The sequence below is a fragment of the Bombus bifarius genome, unplaced genomic scaffold, assembly GCF_011952205.1.
Source record: "Bombus bifarius isolate JDL3187 unplaced genomic scaffold, Bbif_JDL3187 scf7180000008162, whole genome shotgun sequence".
NCBI lineage: Eukaryota > Metazoa > Arthropoda > Insecta > Hymenoptera > Apidae > Bombus > Bombus bifarius.
The window spans coordinates 732,069-751,905 of NW_022884484.1; the positions used below are offsets into that span (position 1 = coordinate 732,069).

General features: G+C 41.0%; 1 protein-coding gene across 2 annotated transcripts in view; it reads left to right on the forward strand.

Moving 5' to 3' along the window:
• LOC117208822 (ecdysone-inducible protein E75-like) overlaps positions 1-19,837 on the forward strand; it is a 218,380-nt gene that overhangs the window by 127,607 nt on the left and 70,936 nt on the right. The window contains exon 1 of one of the 2 annotated variants that reach the window (XM_033450223.1): positions 5,697-6,270. The exons of the other annotated variant lie outside the window; for it this stretch is intronic. Within the exon in view, the coding sequence (XP_033306114.1) occupies positions 6,114-6,270 (157 nt within the window). The 5' untranslated portion in view covers positions 5,697-6,113. Of the gene's footprint in view, positions 1-5,696; positions 6,271-19,837 lie in introns of those variants that run through there. 2 annotated transcript variants of the gene reach the window in all.

Consider the following 19,837-nt stretch of genomic DNA (forward strand, 5'->3'; position numbering starts at 1 on the left):
GCTTTGTTTTCGAGAAAATCGACTTTGAATTTTCGCTCGGTACGCGTGCACTTTATCGCGTCTCGTTATAACGAATCTCACTGTAGATTTTAAAAAAAATTAAAATTAAAAAAATTAAAAAAAAAGTTTATTCTATATTTTCGACTTCTTTTTTCGCGTAGAATCAATCTCTTTCCGCTTGTACCACCAGTTACCACCCACCCTGTATACTAACTGGTTCAATCGAGGCCACGTTATTTTATCAAGCAAGTACTTAGGTACGTTCCAAGTATCGAACGAATGCTTTCTATTGCTTAGCGCAATTTTGTAAATGTACACCGCCAATTTGTAGAACTTTTCAAGGTGTCCAGCCGTTCTATATCACCTCGACTTAAGAAATGTGCAATACATCGTTGTGTAAGCCGGTTTGTTTTGTAAGGTATATTATGAAAAAAAGGAAGTTTCGATGTTTAAAATACTTGGTTCTGCGTAACGTTCTCGCTCCTGGAAAAATTACTCAAGATTTTGTAGGAAGATGAGGAAAATATTAAAGAATCGAGGAAATTCCTAAACGATTCTTTGCAAAATTTATAAAATACTTATCCGCTGACATTTACAAGATTCTGGAGCTCGGTGAAAAAGCGATACAAGTACATACTTTTCGAACAACTAAGGCGAATACAAAATGAATATAATAAGTATTGGAGGATAGAAAACTATCTACAAGACTTTATTTCCAAGATTTTACGACTGATTCAACAACCAACCACAAAAATACAAACTGTAAACTTTCAGTTTAACGAACGACGACTATCGATCAGAAGACAAATCGATTCTCTTCGCTTCCTCGGGGAAAACAATTCTTTCGATGAAAGAAATAACTTCGTCTCTATTCTGAAAGGTAAACCTTTTTACTTTTCTTTTTACAAAAACGATTCTATCATTAAGAGATCGCCAAAAATAGTTTGAAACTAACAGAGAGTGTTCAATTCGTATCGTACGTTTGATCATATGCAGTTAGATCCAGAAGAATTTTTCAGTCGATTGGAAAAGGGTCGTGCGAGAAAGAGGCGACCGAAACGTGGCTCGAGGCGTCCTGTAACCATGAAGTTTACAACACAGAGAAACAAGCCGCGGTGCTTTCACTTTCCGAGAGGCAGCAAACGATTGACATCATCATCGTGCTCCGTGTGTTGTCGTTTCATCGTGTCCCGGTTTGCCTCCGTGGATCCGTTCGACTTCCGGCAAACTGGCCGATTTCGCAATCGAATTTATTTCGTCGTCCGGCACTTGATGCAATTCAGCCGGCGAATCAAATCGACTTAAACGGTTCAATTAACCGGCTCATTTGTCCAGTCGTCCTGTTCAACCATGGTGTCCCTTCGTGGTCGTGCTATTCGATCGAATCGTTTTCGTTCCAACTTTATTCGCGACTCGGACGTTATACCGTGGATTGTCTAATCCGGAGGATATTTAGGTGAGAGTTCTAGATCGAGGGGAATTTAAACGGAAATTAGAGAATTTACAGGGAGCTGGAATGAAAATTGGAGAATTCCAGTGAACATAGAACAGTGGCTCTTCGTGTTTAAATATAGTCAAATAGAGTATCGTGGATTTCTCGAGGTATTTGATCGAATATCGTCGAATTTCTACACGATCATCGTGAATGATTCTTAAATCCAGGTAAGCAGAGAAGAGTTGACTCGAACGTTAACAGATTTGGAAAAACTTCGCTCGAATTGCATCGAATCTAGGGAAGATAAATTAACCTTGAAAATCTATGCGAACTTTAGTATTGGACAATTCCCGATAAAACGTGTACTCGCACTGGTTTGATTCTAATCGTCGTTTAATCGAAATCAGTAATTTCGGGGAAATTATGACGTTCACCGTTGAATCCCATAAAACTCGAAGCAACACCGATTCGCAGAAAGTTTCAGCAAAAAACTAGAACGAAGATGATAGGATCCTGAAACAAACAACGTCCATATATAGCCTAATCTAAGCACCAAGGTATTAAAGGAAGATTAGACCAAAGGTCGTTAAGATGAACAGAACTTACGGCGAAGTCTGTCCCGAGTGTGCAAGTCGTACCTAATAGAGAGACTCAGGTGGTCGAATATCTGGCGAGTCTGTTTCAATAATAAACGATGGTTCGACTAGCGAAATATCAGCGGTGGAGGCGGTTTTAAGGTCGCGCGTACCGAATTTCGGCCGGTGAAGATTAAAGGTGCGTTGACATCGTTACGTCAACGCGGTTAAATTGGTCGGGTCGTGCGCGCGTTGCGGAAACTAACGCGTGCACGAGGTCTTATGTAAACCCTGCTTACTAACTTACATAAATTCGCTCCTGTGGCGAAACTCATGTGCTCTACTAGAAAGAGCGAAAGAAAATCACGAACGCAAGGACCTGCTTCGCAATACCGAAAAATGGCCAGCAGAAAATTGTAATGAACGCAAGACAAGATTTGGTATTTGCTCGATAAATTAGTCGAATATTATTTCGCACATAGTACGTGTATTTTTGCGTAGTGTTACCGTATAACGTTATTAATAACCTCGTAATTGGCACGACGTTAAACTCGAATTACAGGAAAAGCAAAGGAGGAAACGAAAGAGTCACGTTCTCGTACCGAGTCCTCGAGTTACCATTTCCTTCGCGAATTTCCTCCCTCCGTGACACGTGTTAATCATCCCGGAGACTGTACCGGTGGTTGGTTGAAAAGCCTACATCGAAAGAGATGCAAATACGGAGACGCGTCAGAGTAGCGGGGAAGAAAAGTGGAAGAAAAAAGATTGCAATGGTAAATCGAGGTCGTTCGCCGCTCCACTTTTCCGGCGTCGATATTAAAAATTAGCGCGGCCCTCGGTGTCCCGTAGCGATCAAAACGAAGCGAGCGGAAGATGGCTGGTGAAACTTTCTTCTTCTTTGTATGTAGGAAAGTAAGAGGAGCGAAGAACGAGGTGACGTGCAGATGTGCCACACCGTGATTTTTCCAATTTTCCTCGTGCACGCACACGCGTGTGTCGCTCGATCAAAGAGAAAGGACGCGGATTTACTGGTCTTCGTTGTATAGTCTTTCTCTGTTCCTCTTGGCTTTGCGAAACGTTCCATCCTCGTCTTGCCAACGCGATGGTCTTTCTCGATCTTTCCGCGCGGACGCATGCGTCAGTGATCTCTCAAGGCCTTCGCGCATTAACGCCGAGTGCTGTTTGCTTCGTCCCACTTTCCTTAGCGCCCGGTCAACGACCCAGCGGGTAGGTGAGTTTCCAAGGTGCACCAACACGTACACCCGTCTCTTGATTCTATTCCATCCAAGAATACATCGGCGCCGCGCGCGCAGTGTCTCTCAAGCTCCGCTTCGATGTTTCGCCCTCGCCAACACCTCGTCGCACCCCTGCTCGTTACACGGAGGGATGAGAGCTTTCTATGTATACTTGCTGACAAACAGCTCCGCGCCAAGTGGCTTGGGATTTTTCGCTCGGGTCAGGGTTGGAGGAACGATTTTGTGCAATTCGTTATGCAGGTGTCAAGTGAGAGGATTATTTGAATAGAGAGAAAGGTGAAATGTCGGTCTTTAATTCGAGTTTGTCGATGAGGGTCGTTCGAGGTGTAATTACGATCCCGAGGCATTTTTCTGAGCAATTATATCGTATAGAATATAAATGTTCTAGAGAGAGGAATTTTGAATCTGGGTTGGTTTAATGGAAGCTGAAGAAAATTTGGAGTAGTTCGTGTATGGTATTATGTGCTCGTAATGGAAGAATGAGCGCGAGAAGAGAGACAAAACAGAATTTTACACAACGAAATGGATAAAATAGAATAGGTAAAATAAAATACCGTGTAATTCAAATCTCTTCCAAATCACATTGATAAAACAAAATGCTGAATTATTTACGAAATAATGATCTTTAATGTATCTTCTAACCGAACATCACAGTGTCGCGATTCTCAATTCTGACTCTCATTTAGCATTTATCGCTTCTATCCAAAAGTCTCTTTCTAAATTCTATCGTCTCCTTCGTTTGATTAATTAATTTCGCGCCCTGTCAAATTTTGTTCCTATTGCAACCGAGAACACTGGATTTTGATGAAAAAAGAAAAGTGGCATAAAGCGTCATGGCAAAAAGTGGATTTAGTGACGCGTTAGCGATAGCACAGCTAGGGTTCATAAATTTGCGGGTGTATTTGCACGCGAAAGCAATCGCCAAACAGTTCTAACGCGCTCCGCGACGAGGCGCCACTGTCCTTTCGCGAATCCCGAGCCGCGAGTCGGTACGACAGGAAATTCGCGACTCGTGGGTCGGTATCGTGACGTGCAAATTCCTCCTGATAACATTATCACCTAATAGATAGCAGAAGGACCAATTTCGGCCCGCCACCACTAGCGGGAATTTTGAACAGAGGGTAGAATGGTAAACAGGAGGTTGAAGGCAGGTTTCAGGTAGCTGAGGGAAGGGTCAGGTACGAAGGGTGAACAAGGGAAACCGAATAAAGATTCAGATCTCGTAAACCGACGAATGACCCTCGTTCGCAGGCTTGTTTCTAACTCCACGATAGAAATTTTGTGGAATTCACGTAATCAGGGCAGCGGTTTAGTGAGAGACCCGTTTCATGCGCACTGTTGTATGAATAATTGCGACAATACGTAGTTTTTACTGATTCATTTTATTGCGAGTTTTAGAGCATATTATAAATTACGTGGTGAGTAAACAGAAAATACTTATATCGATAATGTTAGAAATATATTTTGTTTTATTTATAAAAACATGAGTTGACATAAAAATCTTTAACCCACTAGTAAGATAAATATAAGAAACTGGTCAGAAATATACTTTTAAGAATAATGTTTTCTCTTCCTGTCCAAGATCGAATTCTAATGAGAAATAATTGGAAAAATGATCGTTTGCATTGTAAACGCGTTATCGGTAAATTTCACTTCGTATGAGACGCGTCTATTCCTGGACGATTGGTGTCGTGTGGCCCACTTGTAAGTACGCGGGTAATATAAAGGTAAGTACGATGTTCAATTGTACGCGATGGCTGACAGTGTAACGGAAACACTGGAACAAAAGTGACGTATTTATCAATCAGATAAAAGCCTTTCAATAAAATCGGACTAAGCATCCTCGTTTATTTATTAATGGCTTCGATTCTTTCCTAACCGTTCATTCGTTTCCAATTACTAATATGGTATAATGTCTTTCTGTTATAGGTAAGTGAAAATCTTCGCTTTCTTTGCTGCTAGCTGTACCACACTTGGCTGTAAGTAATTTTCAAATCAATCGCAGATTAAACTAGTCTACGTCTGGTCGTCATAAACATAGATTGGCATATGTCGATATACACTCGTTCGACGACAACCAAAATACGTAAAAATCACTAAAAGATCGCTACAAATCAAAGACAAGTTTAAAAAACTATTTACAATTTCACATACAGTATTCTACCAAAATTCTGCGCTTCGTTTTATAATCAGACACTATGTTTCTATTATCGCTACCAATCCCCACATATTAAAGTTATTCGCGTCAAAAAAATCTCGATCTCGAAATAACAACGCGAGTTATATAATAATCGTACTGGAAACGTACACAGCCTATCACAAACTCAAAGGAAAACGTCATAAAATGCTTAAACTCCGCGTCCGACTCCCCTCTATCTTTACCACTCTCGACGTCGCGTCGAATTCCGCGCCCATAAAGCCAGTCACCTGTGACAACACGAGTGCACGGGGTTGAAAAAATAGCCAGCGCTGTAAATATCTAGCCGCGTCTCCCGTCGCAGTTTCAACCCCCAGTTGGTTACAACTAAAACAGTAAAACAACCGGATGGTAAAAGTGTCCCGGCGCAAACACGACCCGCGTGCGTCATCGCAGTCCTACGCAAAGGAAGCGCGGGCACAAAAGAGCACCGGAGATATCCGCGAAAGACGGAAGGGTCACTCGTTGGGCCGGAGATCGCGTGGGTATAACGGTGGCGCGTGCGCGGAACCCCCGCAGCTCTCAGCTCTCACTCTCTCGATCAACCCCACCACCCCATTCATGGACATCAACCCTGGAGAGTACGCGGTGCGCCTACCATTGTGGCACACCGACAGTGTCCGACACGTTGTCATTAGTGCGACACGGGTATGTCAGCGAACGTGGCGAGCGACGATCCACCCGAAATCGGGATCGTCGATCACACCATGAACAACGGCGGCCCTCTCTATCCCATAGAGGTGTGCGAGGCCACCATCGCGGTCAACGAGACGCAGAATCCCGAGAGTCGTCATCAACGCGTCAAAGGTTCGTTCCTCCCTTTATTTTCTCCTTTCTCTCTGTGTTTTCCACAGGAAACATGAACTTGAATTCGACCGTGATTCATATTCGTCGTTACGTTCGTCGTGTTGTGACGCTTCGTTGTTCCGGTTCTTTGTTATGGCTTGTTGTTTGTTTATCGACAATGGGGGTGGGGGTGGGGGATCGAAGGTTACGTATGGTGATTCGAGGATGAGATTTACTCGTGTGACAGATCACCCGTGAAACACGATATATTTGAATTGAATCGTTTCGTGGTTGCGCCTGATTGCGTATGTTTTTCGGTGCTAGGGGGAGTTAGGTGACGGATGTGATAGGGTAGGGGTTGCGTGATCGGACAGGATAGTTCAAGATGATTGCATGCTGTACGATGAAGTTATTTTTGCTCGGAGTGGGATTATGCTCCGCGCAGGTTTCAGATATTTCGTGCCACGTAATCGGGATATCAGCATATCTGTTGAAGAAACGTCTTGGATTAGATACGTTTTCGTATATCTGTATAGTAATGTTTTCGTTGGTCAACATACTGTGTGATGGTTACATGGACAATTTGTACGGTGATTTCCGGAAATCTTCTCGGAATAAGTTTCTTAAAGGGGATCCTTTGTTCGAGACGTCTCTTTAATCAGCAGCCGTGGAATCAGTTCTCTCTTTAGTAACGAACCTTATCGCTCATCCTCGTTCTATATCATCAAATACTACGGCACTTTCTTTGAAGTAACGTCAACTACGTTAAAATAACATCAATTGCGATCAACAACCACGCTTTCTTTCGTAAATGAATAAGTTACGACACTTTTTAGACGAAGCTGTAACACCTAAGTGTCTATGAGTATACGAAGAGTCGAGAGAAGGATCTAAGTACAAATTGCATTGCGTCATAAACTATGCTTCGGTTATTCCCGGGTTTGTTCTCGCGTATGCAGCTACCTCTCTTTCGCCGGGAAAAGCTTTGACACTGAAGCGTATCGATTTTTCCTCGAGCGGGGCTCACGTGCTCATTGACATTGACATTGCCCGCTACCACGGCCAGCCTACCTGCCACCTAGTGTCCACGAACCGATGCGTACCTGTCAACCAACTTGGTCAATTCGCTACCCGATGGCGCTGCGAACGTTCGCGTTTCGTTTGCCCCGTGCGCGCCACTCGGTGATTCCCCAAGTTCACCGGCTTTTCGCGAAAAAAATCATTGCGATTGCGGCGCGGCGCGGCGCGGCGCGCGTTCCAATAATTTAGCGCCAATTTCGATTTCCTTGGCGTCGCCTCAGCTGTTTCTGTAATTATAATTCAACTTTAAGTTACATCTCTTTTTGACGGATATAAAATGCCTTGTATTTAGGAATATTGGATAATTATTAATTAAAATGCTTTACGAAATTGTGACATAGCGGACAATGAAGTTTACAACCTCCTGCTATAGGTGTGAATGCAAAATTTCTGAGCTTTGAGAATATTGGATAATTATCAACGAGGATAATAGATTGATCCAAAAGTTTCTTTCGTTTTAGAAGGAAACAATAGATGCACAACATTTTTTGTTGTTGAATAATGTTGTTATTGGATCATACGTAATTTAATAAAAAAAATAGAAAAGAAGAAGTGTTGTGCACGCATTATTTCCTTACAAAGGGAAAGAAAGTTTTGCGATTCGGACGTTCATAACTTTTACCGTAAGATTCGATGCAAAATTTCAGAATATAGGAATTTTTGATAATTGTCAGGTAAAGTGCTTTACAAATCTCAATATAATGGACACGGAAGTTTAGTGTCTTCTATCGAAATTTTAGAAATTCATGAGTATTCGATAATCGTCAATTAACGTTGAAGAAAAATTTGGTAGTTCTATAAAGTTTTATATCTCTTGCAAAATTGTACAAATGCTGCTGAAAAATCTTTTCGTTTGAAATAAGATTGAGTTTCGTGGAGACGAAACAGGGTGAGATTTGATTATGAAAGTGGCGAACTATGATGGCAATATAGGTCGTATTGGGTGTTGCATCGCGGCTTGTTTTCGTGGAACAAGAATGTGCCGATGGCCCACATTTTTAACGACACGATGGATTTCCCAACACGGCCTGGCCGAAACGCGCAACGGGGTCATTGCGCAATGGTTTTACTTCTCTTTATCCAGACTAGAGGCCTGGCAGCATTACATAAAAGCATTTATCTGTCAGGAGCCAAGCATCTAGTCCTGTTGAGCGACGGTCGCGTTCGACACGTTGCTACTCTACTTCCCTCTCTTAACTGCCATTGCTCGTTAACATCGTGTACAAGAAACGATCCACTTCTCAATAATGGAAATCATTTCAATCGCGATTCGATGGTAAATTCGTGACATTTTTTTATTCCATTGAACAATGACCAAAAACGAGCACAAGTATATCGTTTATATACGTTTCTTAATACGACGAGTAAAATATTCTATTTAAAAATATTCCCTCTAATTAAATATAATAAACAACGACTATTAATTTCCTAAGTACTATGGGAGCATGTATGCATTTGGTTATCGATATGGATCATGGGTCGTGAAATTTCGTTAATGCGGACCGTTCATGCAATTGAAGTATAACGCGAAAACACATTTCCTCTATTCTATACGATTTTTCGTAATAAACATTTTAAATGAATATACATTTAACATTCACTTGATGCTTTAAATGGTATCCCAAAATACTCGTAGCAAATATTGTAACAAACCGTACATAGTCACACGTCTTATCCAAAAGTTACTCCACTTAATGCACTTAAGTGGATACTTAAAGCGTTTAGAAACGATCACTCGTATCAAAGTTCGTATTCGTGTCGACACTTGAAACCGACTTTCGGAAGAATTTTCTATAAGATCAACCGTTTTATTCTGTTTAATTCTTGCACATTCAAAGCCAGAATTCGATCTTCTCCTCTGGCTGCCAATTCGCCATCCAAACTCCAGTCAACGACCACAATACGAACAATAAGTCACCTGTTCGACATCCTCTCTTTGCCTAAATGTACTTGCATACTCCGTTGATCAACAGCGAGCCCCAAGTGGCTCTATTCATCTCGGCTAGTTGCACGAGAGATCGTTGTGTGCCCGTCGCCCATTTAATACCATTTTAATCGATCCGCTAAGGCGAGTAGGCGCGCGCTAACCGGACACCTGATCCCGATGGAAGGCTACACTCGCCGCGGCCCTGAGGCCCCCAAGAGAGGGAGGAAAAGAGAAAAAAAATCACGTAATAATAGATACGAGCGTGCACCAGCGGCGGCCTGGCTCGCTGTGTTTCGCAACGCTTCACAAAGGCTCAGGGCCGTTGTTCTATGACTACAACAGAACCGCTCGCGAGGTCTACGCCCGCTATCGAGGTCTCTTTATCCCTTCGCTTGCTATTCAAGACTCCCGCCTAGCTTAAAACTGTCCGACATCGACCGTTTCATCGGACGAAATGACGCGACTTCCGGAAGTCGATCGCGACGACTGGTAACGCGATGACGCGACCTCACTCAGTCGTGACACGCGTATTTTTCTTCGTTCGATTTGTAGAAAAATTACGTTTCTTTTTATCGTGTCTTTTTGCTTTTTTCTTTTTTTTTTTTAAGATCGCTTGAGGTCGACTGCTTGCTCTTTCTTCTTATTTTTCCTATCATTTAGACGTATCAATAAGGAGTTGGAAACAAGTTCTATCAGATTCGGTGATGAGGCTCTTTTCATCCAAGTCTATATATATATACTTCTAGATTTTATCGTCTAAATTGCGGGTTCCCTTTTTTAGTTATTTCTTTTAATAGACGAATCGTATCGTTGTTATTCGATGTGTGTGATTTTAATGAAATCACGTATCGAGGTAGGTATTATCATATAGTTAATAATCTTAAAAATATGTTACATTGATTTATAAAGGAACGTGATAATTATTGGTTGAATATATGGAAATATGGTTCGGTGGTTTAAGAAACTGCAAATATGTATACATAAATATAGATGGATTTTAATATCGTTCAATTTTATTAATGGTATTATTTATTGAAGCATGTAACGTATGCATTTTATTGCTTGTTCTACACGTGTTGCAGTCGTTATGCTTAAATGGAACGTATGCACCGAAAATGCGTGTATCGATCGCAGTAATTTCGCACCTGGCTATAATAAACCCCGTTCACCACTTTATTATCTATTCTTCACATCGATCTGACCATTTACAGTTTCATAACAGTTATTCCAACCTACCATTATAAACTGAATTGCACATTTAATTAGGTTGCCTAAATAGGGTCAAGCAAACTCCACCCACTCAATTTGCATAACATATCCCTCTCTTCGTTATGATTTAACGAATATCGCCATGAACAAAGATTTCCCATACAAATGGTGTTTTATTTTTTATATTATTTTCTCAGCTTCCTAATTAGGATTAATTGTCCCAATATTTGAGTTCTCTTTTATCGCAATTTCACAAATTCCACGAAGAATGGAAATCTTTGTTAAACAAATACTATTCTACATTCATCAATACTAATTTTCTAATTTCTATAATTTTCTAGTACATCGACCGTCCAAATGTCTTAGTTTCTCGATTGCAATCGTGCAAACATCTGCAGTTCAAGTACCAAAATATTAAATATTCTCTTTCCGTTGATAATTCTTTGAATTAGTTTCCCAAATTTCTAATTTCCCAACTCCTGAATCTTCCAAGTATTTAAATTTCTCGATTACGCTTTAAAACGCCACGAAGAACAAAAATTCCCCTTCAGCCTAATTTTCTAATCTCCTAATATTTCAATATTCTGATCCTTCTAACAACAAAACGAATTTCCTAAGCAAACACAATTCGTCGGTGTTCCCGCAGATTGCTTTTCTAGCGTCCTAATTTTCTCATCTACGTTCTCGCGGGCGCTTAACGTCCTCTAATCCCGATCTTCCGATTTCACCAACCGCCAACACCTTCATCCCACCTAGATCCTTTTATAATCACCTTTCGCCGACAAAAGCCACAATTTCAACACGTAGCGCGAAACGTGCAACACCCAATTATCTGTGAACCCTAATCCGACTGTAATCGATACGAAATCCCAAGACAGTCGACTGGAATTTATGGAAGGCGGTTCTCGCGGAATGGTCGGACGCGTCACGTGCCGGCGCGTGCACGAGCAGAAGAGGCACTCTTCTCGATCAGGATGATGAATCGCGGCGGGAAGCGTGGCTCGGCCACGTAACTGGGACGAAGTCCCCGAGGCGCCAGGCGGATCGTATTCTCGGAGGAGCACGGCGTAAAAACCGAAAAGATCGTTCCGTGGCTATGAGGCGAGGTGAGAGTGCTTTCACCTTTCTCCCTGTTCTTCGTCCTCTGTCGCACCAGTCCACGTCTCTTTCTCGCTCTTATCGAGCCGCTTTTACTCTCGATCGCTACTACCTTCTGCTAGCTACTGCCGCTTGCTGGCTGCTTGCGTCTGCTCCACCATGGAGAAAGCAGTCCTCCGACTTCGTCGTTTTCGCCACATTTCTTTCTCCAGTTCCATCGTTTCTTTCCTCCTATCTTTTCTTTGCCTTTCGAGATCGCGTACGAACCCTTTCTTATCGCTATGTCGCTTTCTTATCGACTGTGCATTTGACGATATAATTAAGAACACAGAACTCGGATAGAAGATTGTTTTAATCCACTAAGTATGATAGAGAGTATTGCGCTTTGGATATTTTATATGTCCTTACGCGTTTGTCGAGGTTATTTGATGTATAAACAGAGAAACTCGTGGATAAATGGTAAGGTAGCAAATATATTTTAATACAGAAGTGTAATTATAAGTAAGAATACAATTTGAGCTGGTCCAGATCCGCACGCTAGCAATGTTACCCTATAACTGAAAAGCCCGAAGCCAACGTCGCCTGTCTACTGTTTATGGTCTGCCTTCGTCGCAGTCTTTGTCAATGGTTTGAGAGAACTAAAAAGACCGGATGTAGAGTTTTCTTAGAAGTGGTGACCACTTCGACAGTGTTACGTGCATTGCAAGCGATTTTATATCTTCAAACTGTAAAGGAAAAGGACAGTGTTTACTTCTGGCAAGAGGACGAAATGTTGAATCGTTCGCTGCGAGCTTTCGTATTTATATTTTCGTGAATGGCATCAAAGAAGAAGAAACGAATGTGCTGCGAACAAACTTTAGGTAAAAATTGGAAAATATTTGTAGGACAGATTAGCAGAAGTTTGCGATTTTGAATATATTATTCACCGATCGGAAACATAAAATTCGTCTATTAATACAATTCCTTTATCTTCGATAGCTTTCAGAATATCCTAGAAGCTATGCGTTCGATCGCCAATTATAATCCATTAGCTATTTTCACGCTCGAGATGCGAATGACAGCCGATAGAAGAGACATACGTCGAATATCTTTGGCTGAACTATGAGTCTGTAAAATTCGATCGAAATCGAAGTATCGCATATGGATAGTTTCTTTTGTTAGAGTTGAAATATATAGAAATCCGTTTCTACTGAAACTGGAGCAGTAGGTGTAACTTCGATGTTTTAGATCTACATAGGTGGAAAAGGGGCTCAGTTTCAAGCTGTGACGCACGCACGTCCTTGATTATCCCGGTTCCACCAGGGACACCGCTAATACATCGACTTCTTTGTTATAGATTTACATGTCGCGGCAATGATTCACTTGCAATAACGATTGAATAACTTGTACACAATTTCTTAATCATTATACATGTCGATACACCGGCGTAGATTGCGGTCAAGCGATTTGTGGTTGCAGGTGGAATACATTCCTGAGTAACTACAATATCCTTTAAGCCTTCTTTTCTTTTTTTTTCTTTCTTTTAATATTCCACATACTGCGTATAATTGCCTAATATTATTCTGTTCTAGATTAGAAAATTTCTGCCCTAGTTTAATTCTAAGGATAACTCCGCGATAATTGTCTTATACGTATCTTCGATTATCGATCGGTATACCGTTTGGATGTGGTGTAACAAAATTCCCAAAATTTGTCGAATTAATTAAAAATACGAAGAATTCTTTACGTTAATCCACCACTCTATTTGTGATAATTGTTGTAAAATATAATGACTTTCGTTAAATGAATATTAGGTAAAAATAAATATGTAGCTATCTGTCTACTTAATCGTTTATAATCTTATTAATTAAGTTTCCTAGATTTCGTTTTGTAACATTTCCGTCAGGACCAATTATATCGAATCGAGTTCGGTTCACAGAAAAATTACGATGCTTCCCGGATGATCTAATACTATTCACGACTTACTCGATACTATTATTTCTTTACTTTCGCTACTGTATTACAACTGCTGTATTCTACATGACAATTAATTACAAACCCTATTATATAACACCCTTACATTTCGTAAAATATCATAATCAATGAAGTTTTATATAACAATTTATATCACCACCACGTTACGCGAAATAGTAGAAATCTTGCTTCGTGAAATGAATCAATTTTACATTGTACAAAAATAAAATTCACATTTTCGGAATAGATACGAATTAGCTTATTTATTTATTTAGTGACCCTGTTCAAGTATGCCGCCATTAACCCACCCCTAGAAAACCCATCAAATCAAATTAGTACGTGAACAGAATTTATACACCTTGGCGTATTATCATCTTTTCCTACGAATTCGTTTCAATCAATTCCACCTACAAATCTCATCTCCATAGAAACGACTCCTCAAGTGGCTCCTCAAATAGCCACAGGGAAAGACGCCCCTAATTCGATGGACGTTGGTGAACAGCGAAATCTGCTGAGTAGATATAGGTAGACGTTAAAGAGTCCCCTTCTAAAAGATTCGAAGGCTGGCGTTAAAGAGCCAGTAAGAGGAATTTCGTCACGAACGGCAGCTTTTACGATATCCAGCGTTGTTGTTGAGCAACGTGAAACGGGCCTCGGCCGTCCTGGATGTCGGACGGTAACCCCAGCCGAATCAAGGCCGGCGCACACGGAGACGGCTCTTACTTTCACGCGTTAGAGACGCCGCTCGTGCTCGCTTATATCAGCGATGGGACTTCACAGGGACTCTGGGACCAGCTTCCAAGCTTGTCCACACGACCCTCCTTCTCTTCGAGAACTCGTGACACGATGTTCTGTTCGTTGTAAGAGGACCGCGAATTTTTCCGCGTTCATGGGAAAATGTGCAAGGCTACGTATAAGTGGGTATAGTATGGAAACCTATGGAAAATATTGAAAGCAGAGTAATACTTATTATAATATTTAGTCATGAGACGGATTTCTATCGAAGCTTTTTATTCTTTTTAGTTATGCCGATAAAAGTATAAAGGTGCTAGAGGTGTTGGGATCTGCTCGTTACATTTACATATCGGAACGTTCTAACGAAATTAGAAAGCGCATATCGCGCGAATGAGGATTTATAACCAGATCGCGAATTTTCATACAGATTCGTATTTTTGCGAATTTTGGGTATTTTTCTATAATTTTGTATCTGTGCGTGAACATTCGCTGTCTGTAAAATAATAGGAATCAGCAGGTGCCGTAATATTTATGGTAGCTTACGTTTGATACGAGATACGTCAAATTTTATTTCATTACTGTTGCTTGATTTCTCGAAGAGCGATGATCGCCTCGTGTTGCTGCAAGTCGAATTAACTTCGCTGTTGAAGTTTGGCTCGTGACAATGAGTAGAAATGGCCGATGAATAGGCGGAAAGTGAAAGAGGAATGTGTTAATCGTTTCACTGTTTCGCGTCGGGGAAAGACTTTCGAATCGTCGGTTGAAAGTAAACTGTAGAGTCGCGAGCAGCCGTTACTTTCGCCACGCGCATGCAAGCTTTCCGTAAAAATGTAATATCTGATGGTTAGCGTAAACTATGACGTGGTCGAAGCTCCGCGTAAATCATGTGAGATCGTGATAAATGGTCTCGCCCGAAGGTCGTGATATATCGATTTATCGAACCAGTATCGCGACCAAACCTTACCATTCCAACGAACAGGATGGAAAAGTAGAAACATATTTTCGAATGTGATAGTATACGATTGTTTGATGGTATAAGCGAATTGATTTATTTCACAGTTCCTTCCTCTCTCTCCCTATCTCTCCTCTCTTTCTCTCGTTCATTTATATATTATAAATTAATTTCATATTAATATCCCTTTCGTGAAATAGATATCGATGGCAAACCTGTGACAAATAACACAATGTATACTAAATTACGTCATACGTAGCATCCATTGGGTTGGCAACTAAGTAATTGCGGATTTTGTCATCACCATCTAATGACAAAATCCGCAGTCACTTAGTTGCCAGCTGAATACATGCACCAAAACTAATATCACGATCTGACGAAAATAAGAACCGTTTTCTGAACCAAGTTTAGTAGATTAGTTATCGAGATTCGTATGGAATGGAAATCGAGTTCCTTCTGGAGATTCGCGATAAGAGATCGACGTATAGATGGTACATTATTTCTCTGTCGACAAATAGACTACAATCGAGCGATACCTGGAACCTCGATGGCCTTGCTATCCGCGCTGGACCGAAACGTCTTGCGAAACTCAGATTATTTTCGATCATCTACCTATTTGTTCGCGTCGAATCTGCCTCGTATCCCCTGCCATTAACAGTGCTTCGCATTCTGCAAATGGTATCGTCCCACGATACTTTCCAGACATTCAGGATTGCTGCAACAACGTCTGATTAATCACTTCCTCTCTTCGATTCTCTCCTTCCATGGGATCCTTTAACTTTCTGACGCCTTTTAGTGGTAATTAGTATTTACGAAGGACACTTGTAACGATCATCATGCTTAAGTATGATAAATAGGCTCTTTAATTATGATCCTAAGTTAATAGTGGATTTTTTAATTAAATTTACTTGTAATTTTCAATTTGCATCTTTAATCGTGTTCAAATTTCCGTACTATCGTGTCTTCGACTATACGAGATAATTCTCGGTGAAAGAAAATTGTTTCGTGTTAAGAAAGTATTCCCTTTATCGTTACAAATTGCTTGCTTGTTTCTTCTATGAGATTCCCAAATCAGCGAATGGAATTTTCTACGTCCATTCTCCTATTTCCCAATATTCCAGTTTCAAACTTTCTCCACTTTCTGTACATTTCGAACAATCTGGGGAATACGTCCGAGATGTGAAAAGAAACGTCTCGAGCGAAGTATATACATACACATACAGCGGCTCACGAGAGTATTCGAATACTTGTCACGGAACATTTGTAAGTTTATATTTCTTTAACAAATTTAACAATGAAACACGACCATCCAGATTGCGTGCAACGCATTTGAAACCAATCTTCAAATGTATATAGAAGATACAACATATTTATTGTAAACGCATATTCGGTAAAAGGAAACAGTACACAGCACGAATAGTCCTATTAAAGATACGATAGGTATGAAAAATAATCCTACTGAATATTTAGACTTGTTAATTCGTACTAAATATCTTGTTATTTCTGTACAGATATATTTTCAGATTATTTTCAAACTCTACCACTATATGACAGTATATGAGTATTTATGTTCCAAGGTTTCGTGAACATTTCACTTCGCTTCTTCCGAATAGCTGAAACTCAAGTTTACGAGAACCTCGGCTTATCAAAATTCAAAGAAACGCCAATATATCGTCCGATAAACATCGCGAAAGTTCAAAATGAAAAGTTTACCAAAAAGAGTTCGCAACATCGTGATATCGGTTGACTCTCGCTACGACGCTAATGAAATTTCATTTCGTTTAGTACAACGTAGTCGTACGATGTTTCCACGAGCGTTCTAATACTTTCGTGAGCAACTGGTATACCGTATGGTTGGGCGGATTGGAAAATTTCCATGGGCCAAGACAACATGATACGTTGAACGATGGTGAAGTTGTCCCGTTGGCTGGTCTCTTGTCTGCCTCGGCGTGTAAACACCGTGACGATCCTAATCTCTTGCGCAATGGCTGGACGCCCTTAATGAAATTTCAGGTCAGCCCCAGAGTGACGAAGCCGGTCATTGCCCTCGACTCGTTCGCTCGTTCCACTTTGCGGCCTCTCTCTGTGTTTCCTGGTTTCGTTCTACGCCTCGGTTTTGGCGCGGTTGTTTTGGCGCGCACATTCCTGATTGACGCGGCTGACCCATAAATATGCTGACGACCAAACCGTGAGCTACGTTTACTCTGCGATTAGCATCGATACCATCGTTTGTTCTGCTTTTTCTCTTATTTCTAAAACGTTAAGCTGATCGTTCTTTAACCTTCGCGCAGCACACGCTGTACAATACTATTATCACGAGCGTGAAATATTTTATTTCGTATGGATGAAACGAACAATCAAACGAGAAGGTTCTTTACCTAATGTGATAATTAAATTTGTAGAAGAAATTCAATCGTACGAATTAACTCAAGATAAATGCAACTTAAATTTATCATATTATAAACTTACATTTATCTTGAGTTAATTCCTACGATTGAATTTCTTCTACAAATTTAATTATCACATTAGGTAAAGAACTTAAATTTATCATATTATAAACTAAGCCTTAACTAATGTTTTAAAATGTATTACATTAGGTTGTCGGAAAAGTGTCTTTCTTTTACAGACACGTCTTTTACAACGACGCATTTTTATACGAACACGAAGCCTGATCTGTCGAACGTTGTGATCTGTATTTTGATAGAAAAAAATAGATCATACGTAATTCGACGAAATAATATAAAAATAATAATATAAGATAATATAAAACGGAAAATGTTGCGCATCCATTATTTCCTTATAAAACGAAAGAAACTTTTCGGACGACCTAATAGCAACGGTGAGATATGTACACGAGTCAGAATTGACCCAGTCTCAGTGTTTCGAACGAACGAAGTTAAGAACAAACGTTTGAGTGTGTATGACACATTGGATTCTTTTACGTATTCTTTTAGGTGTTGCAAATTAACTGCACGTGTGGAAAATGCGATCGGTTGGTGATAAATGAATGCACCGAATGTACGGATGTAACGGGGTAGAATATTTTTGTTCGTTTTGAAAGCATTACTTAAGAATACAGTGACACTGGAAAGATGATTAATGCGTTGGTTTCTCCGTCTGGAATAATATATCGTTGTCGTTCTACATTTGCTTCTGTATATCTTTACGTGTGTATAGAATTTTACTGCCAACGTTAGTTCGATTCCTCGCGAAAGTTTAACTGTTTCTATACAACGTGAAAAATCGTGCACCGTAAAGTTTCGAGTATCCCAGAGGAAAGCACAGAACCACAGCGCTATTCTCTGGCTGAGCAAGCAAGAATAGAAAAAAAATGCGGAATTAAACATATTCGAGTAGCTCGAATTATCGCGTTTCGTGCTAATAACTCGACGAACCTCGGTTTGTATCTCGGTGAACCCTGAACGGTAGCCTTCCGCGATCTCGCCTAAGGATTCACCGTTACGCTAATCAACAGTAAAAAGCGCCTAACTCTCCTAGCATCCTCTCACGGTATCTTCGTCCACTTCTTCTTCTCTTTCTCCTTCCTCTTTCTCTAAAATTGGCGAACAGCCTATGCCCGCTCGCTCTAAAACTGCCTTCTGTTACGTCACTGTTACGCGAAAAGTACACGTGGCCGATAACCTTGATTTATATTCCAGCAGGTCCGAGTGAGTTAAGTATATTTTTCTAACAAAATGAAATTTTAAGAATCTTCTTTCAAATAGTTTCATCGGCTAAACGCTTCGAAAGCTCACGTCTGACCCAGCACTGTTTCGATCTACTTGAAACTTACAACCACGAGCGATTTTCCTCACTTTTCCTGTAGAAAATCGTAGACGAAACTCGTACACGGTACAAGCTTATCGTTGGAAAACATTTAACTCTTTCCTTGGAAAATATGTGTTCCAAGATAAGGCGATCGGTGGTAAATAAATTTTACAATCGATCGATTATACGCTACGCGGAATTCATAAATTTACGGGTTCGGTACGGCGAGCACGCATTTCACAGAACGTATTGTTACGGTTCCAGCAGCAAAATGGCTAACAAAGTGGAAATAAACGAAGAAGCATCTTTGGTTCTTAACTTGCAACTTACAAACTGCGATTTGACAAAATAGATAATACGCGGTTTCCACGTCGCTTCTCGCTGGAAAATTAGTTCATCTGTCCCAACTTGTAAAATATAACACGAGTCTTTGTAACCATTCTTCGTCTTTCCCCCCACCTTCTTCTTCTTTCTCGTGGCACGTTGGAGGAGTTGTCACGAGCCGAAAACCGGTCCCATTTTCGCGGGTACGTGGCTCGTGCACGTGCGCGAGCACGAGGACACGGTGGCGCGCACATAAACGAAGTGCGTTGACACGGAATGTCCGCGGAGGGCGAGGAGCTCGGCAAGAGGAGCCATAGGTCACTCACCGCGCGGCAAACGTTCCCGCATCCTTGACGCGTACGCCAGGAGGAGGATCCTGCCGGCTAACGGAATCGTCGATGGCCACGCGTGTGCCAGGACCATCGAACACCCGCTCCACAGCCTTTCGCTCCTCTCTCAGGCGACGAACGTGAAATTTTGATGAATCTGAGAGATTCGAGGATGCCAGGCGAATGCATTATAAATTTGTCCCGTTTTTATAT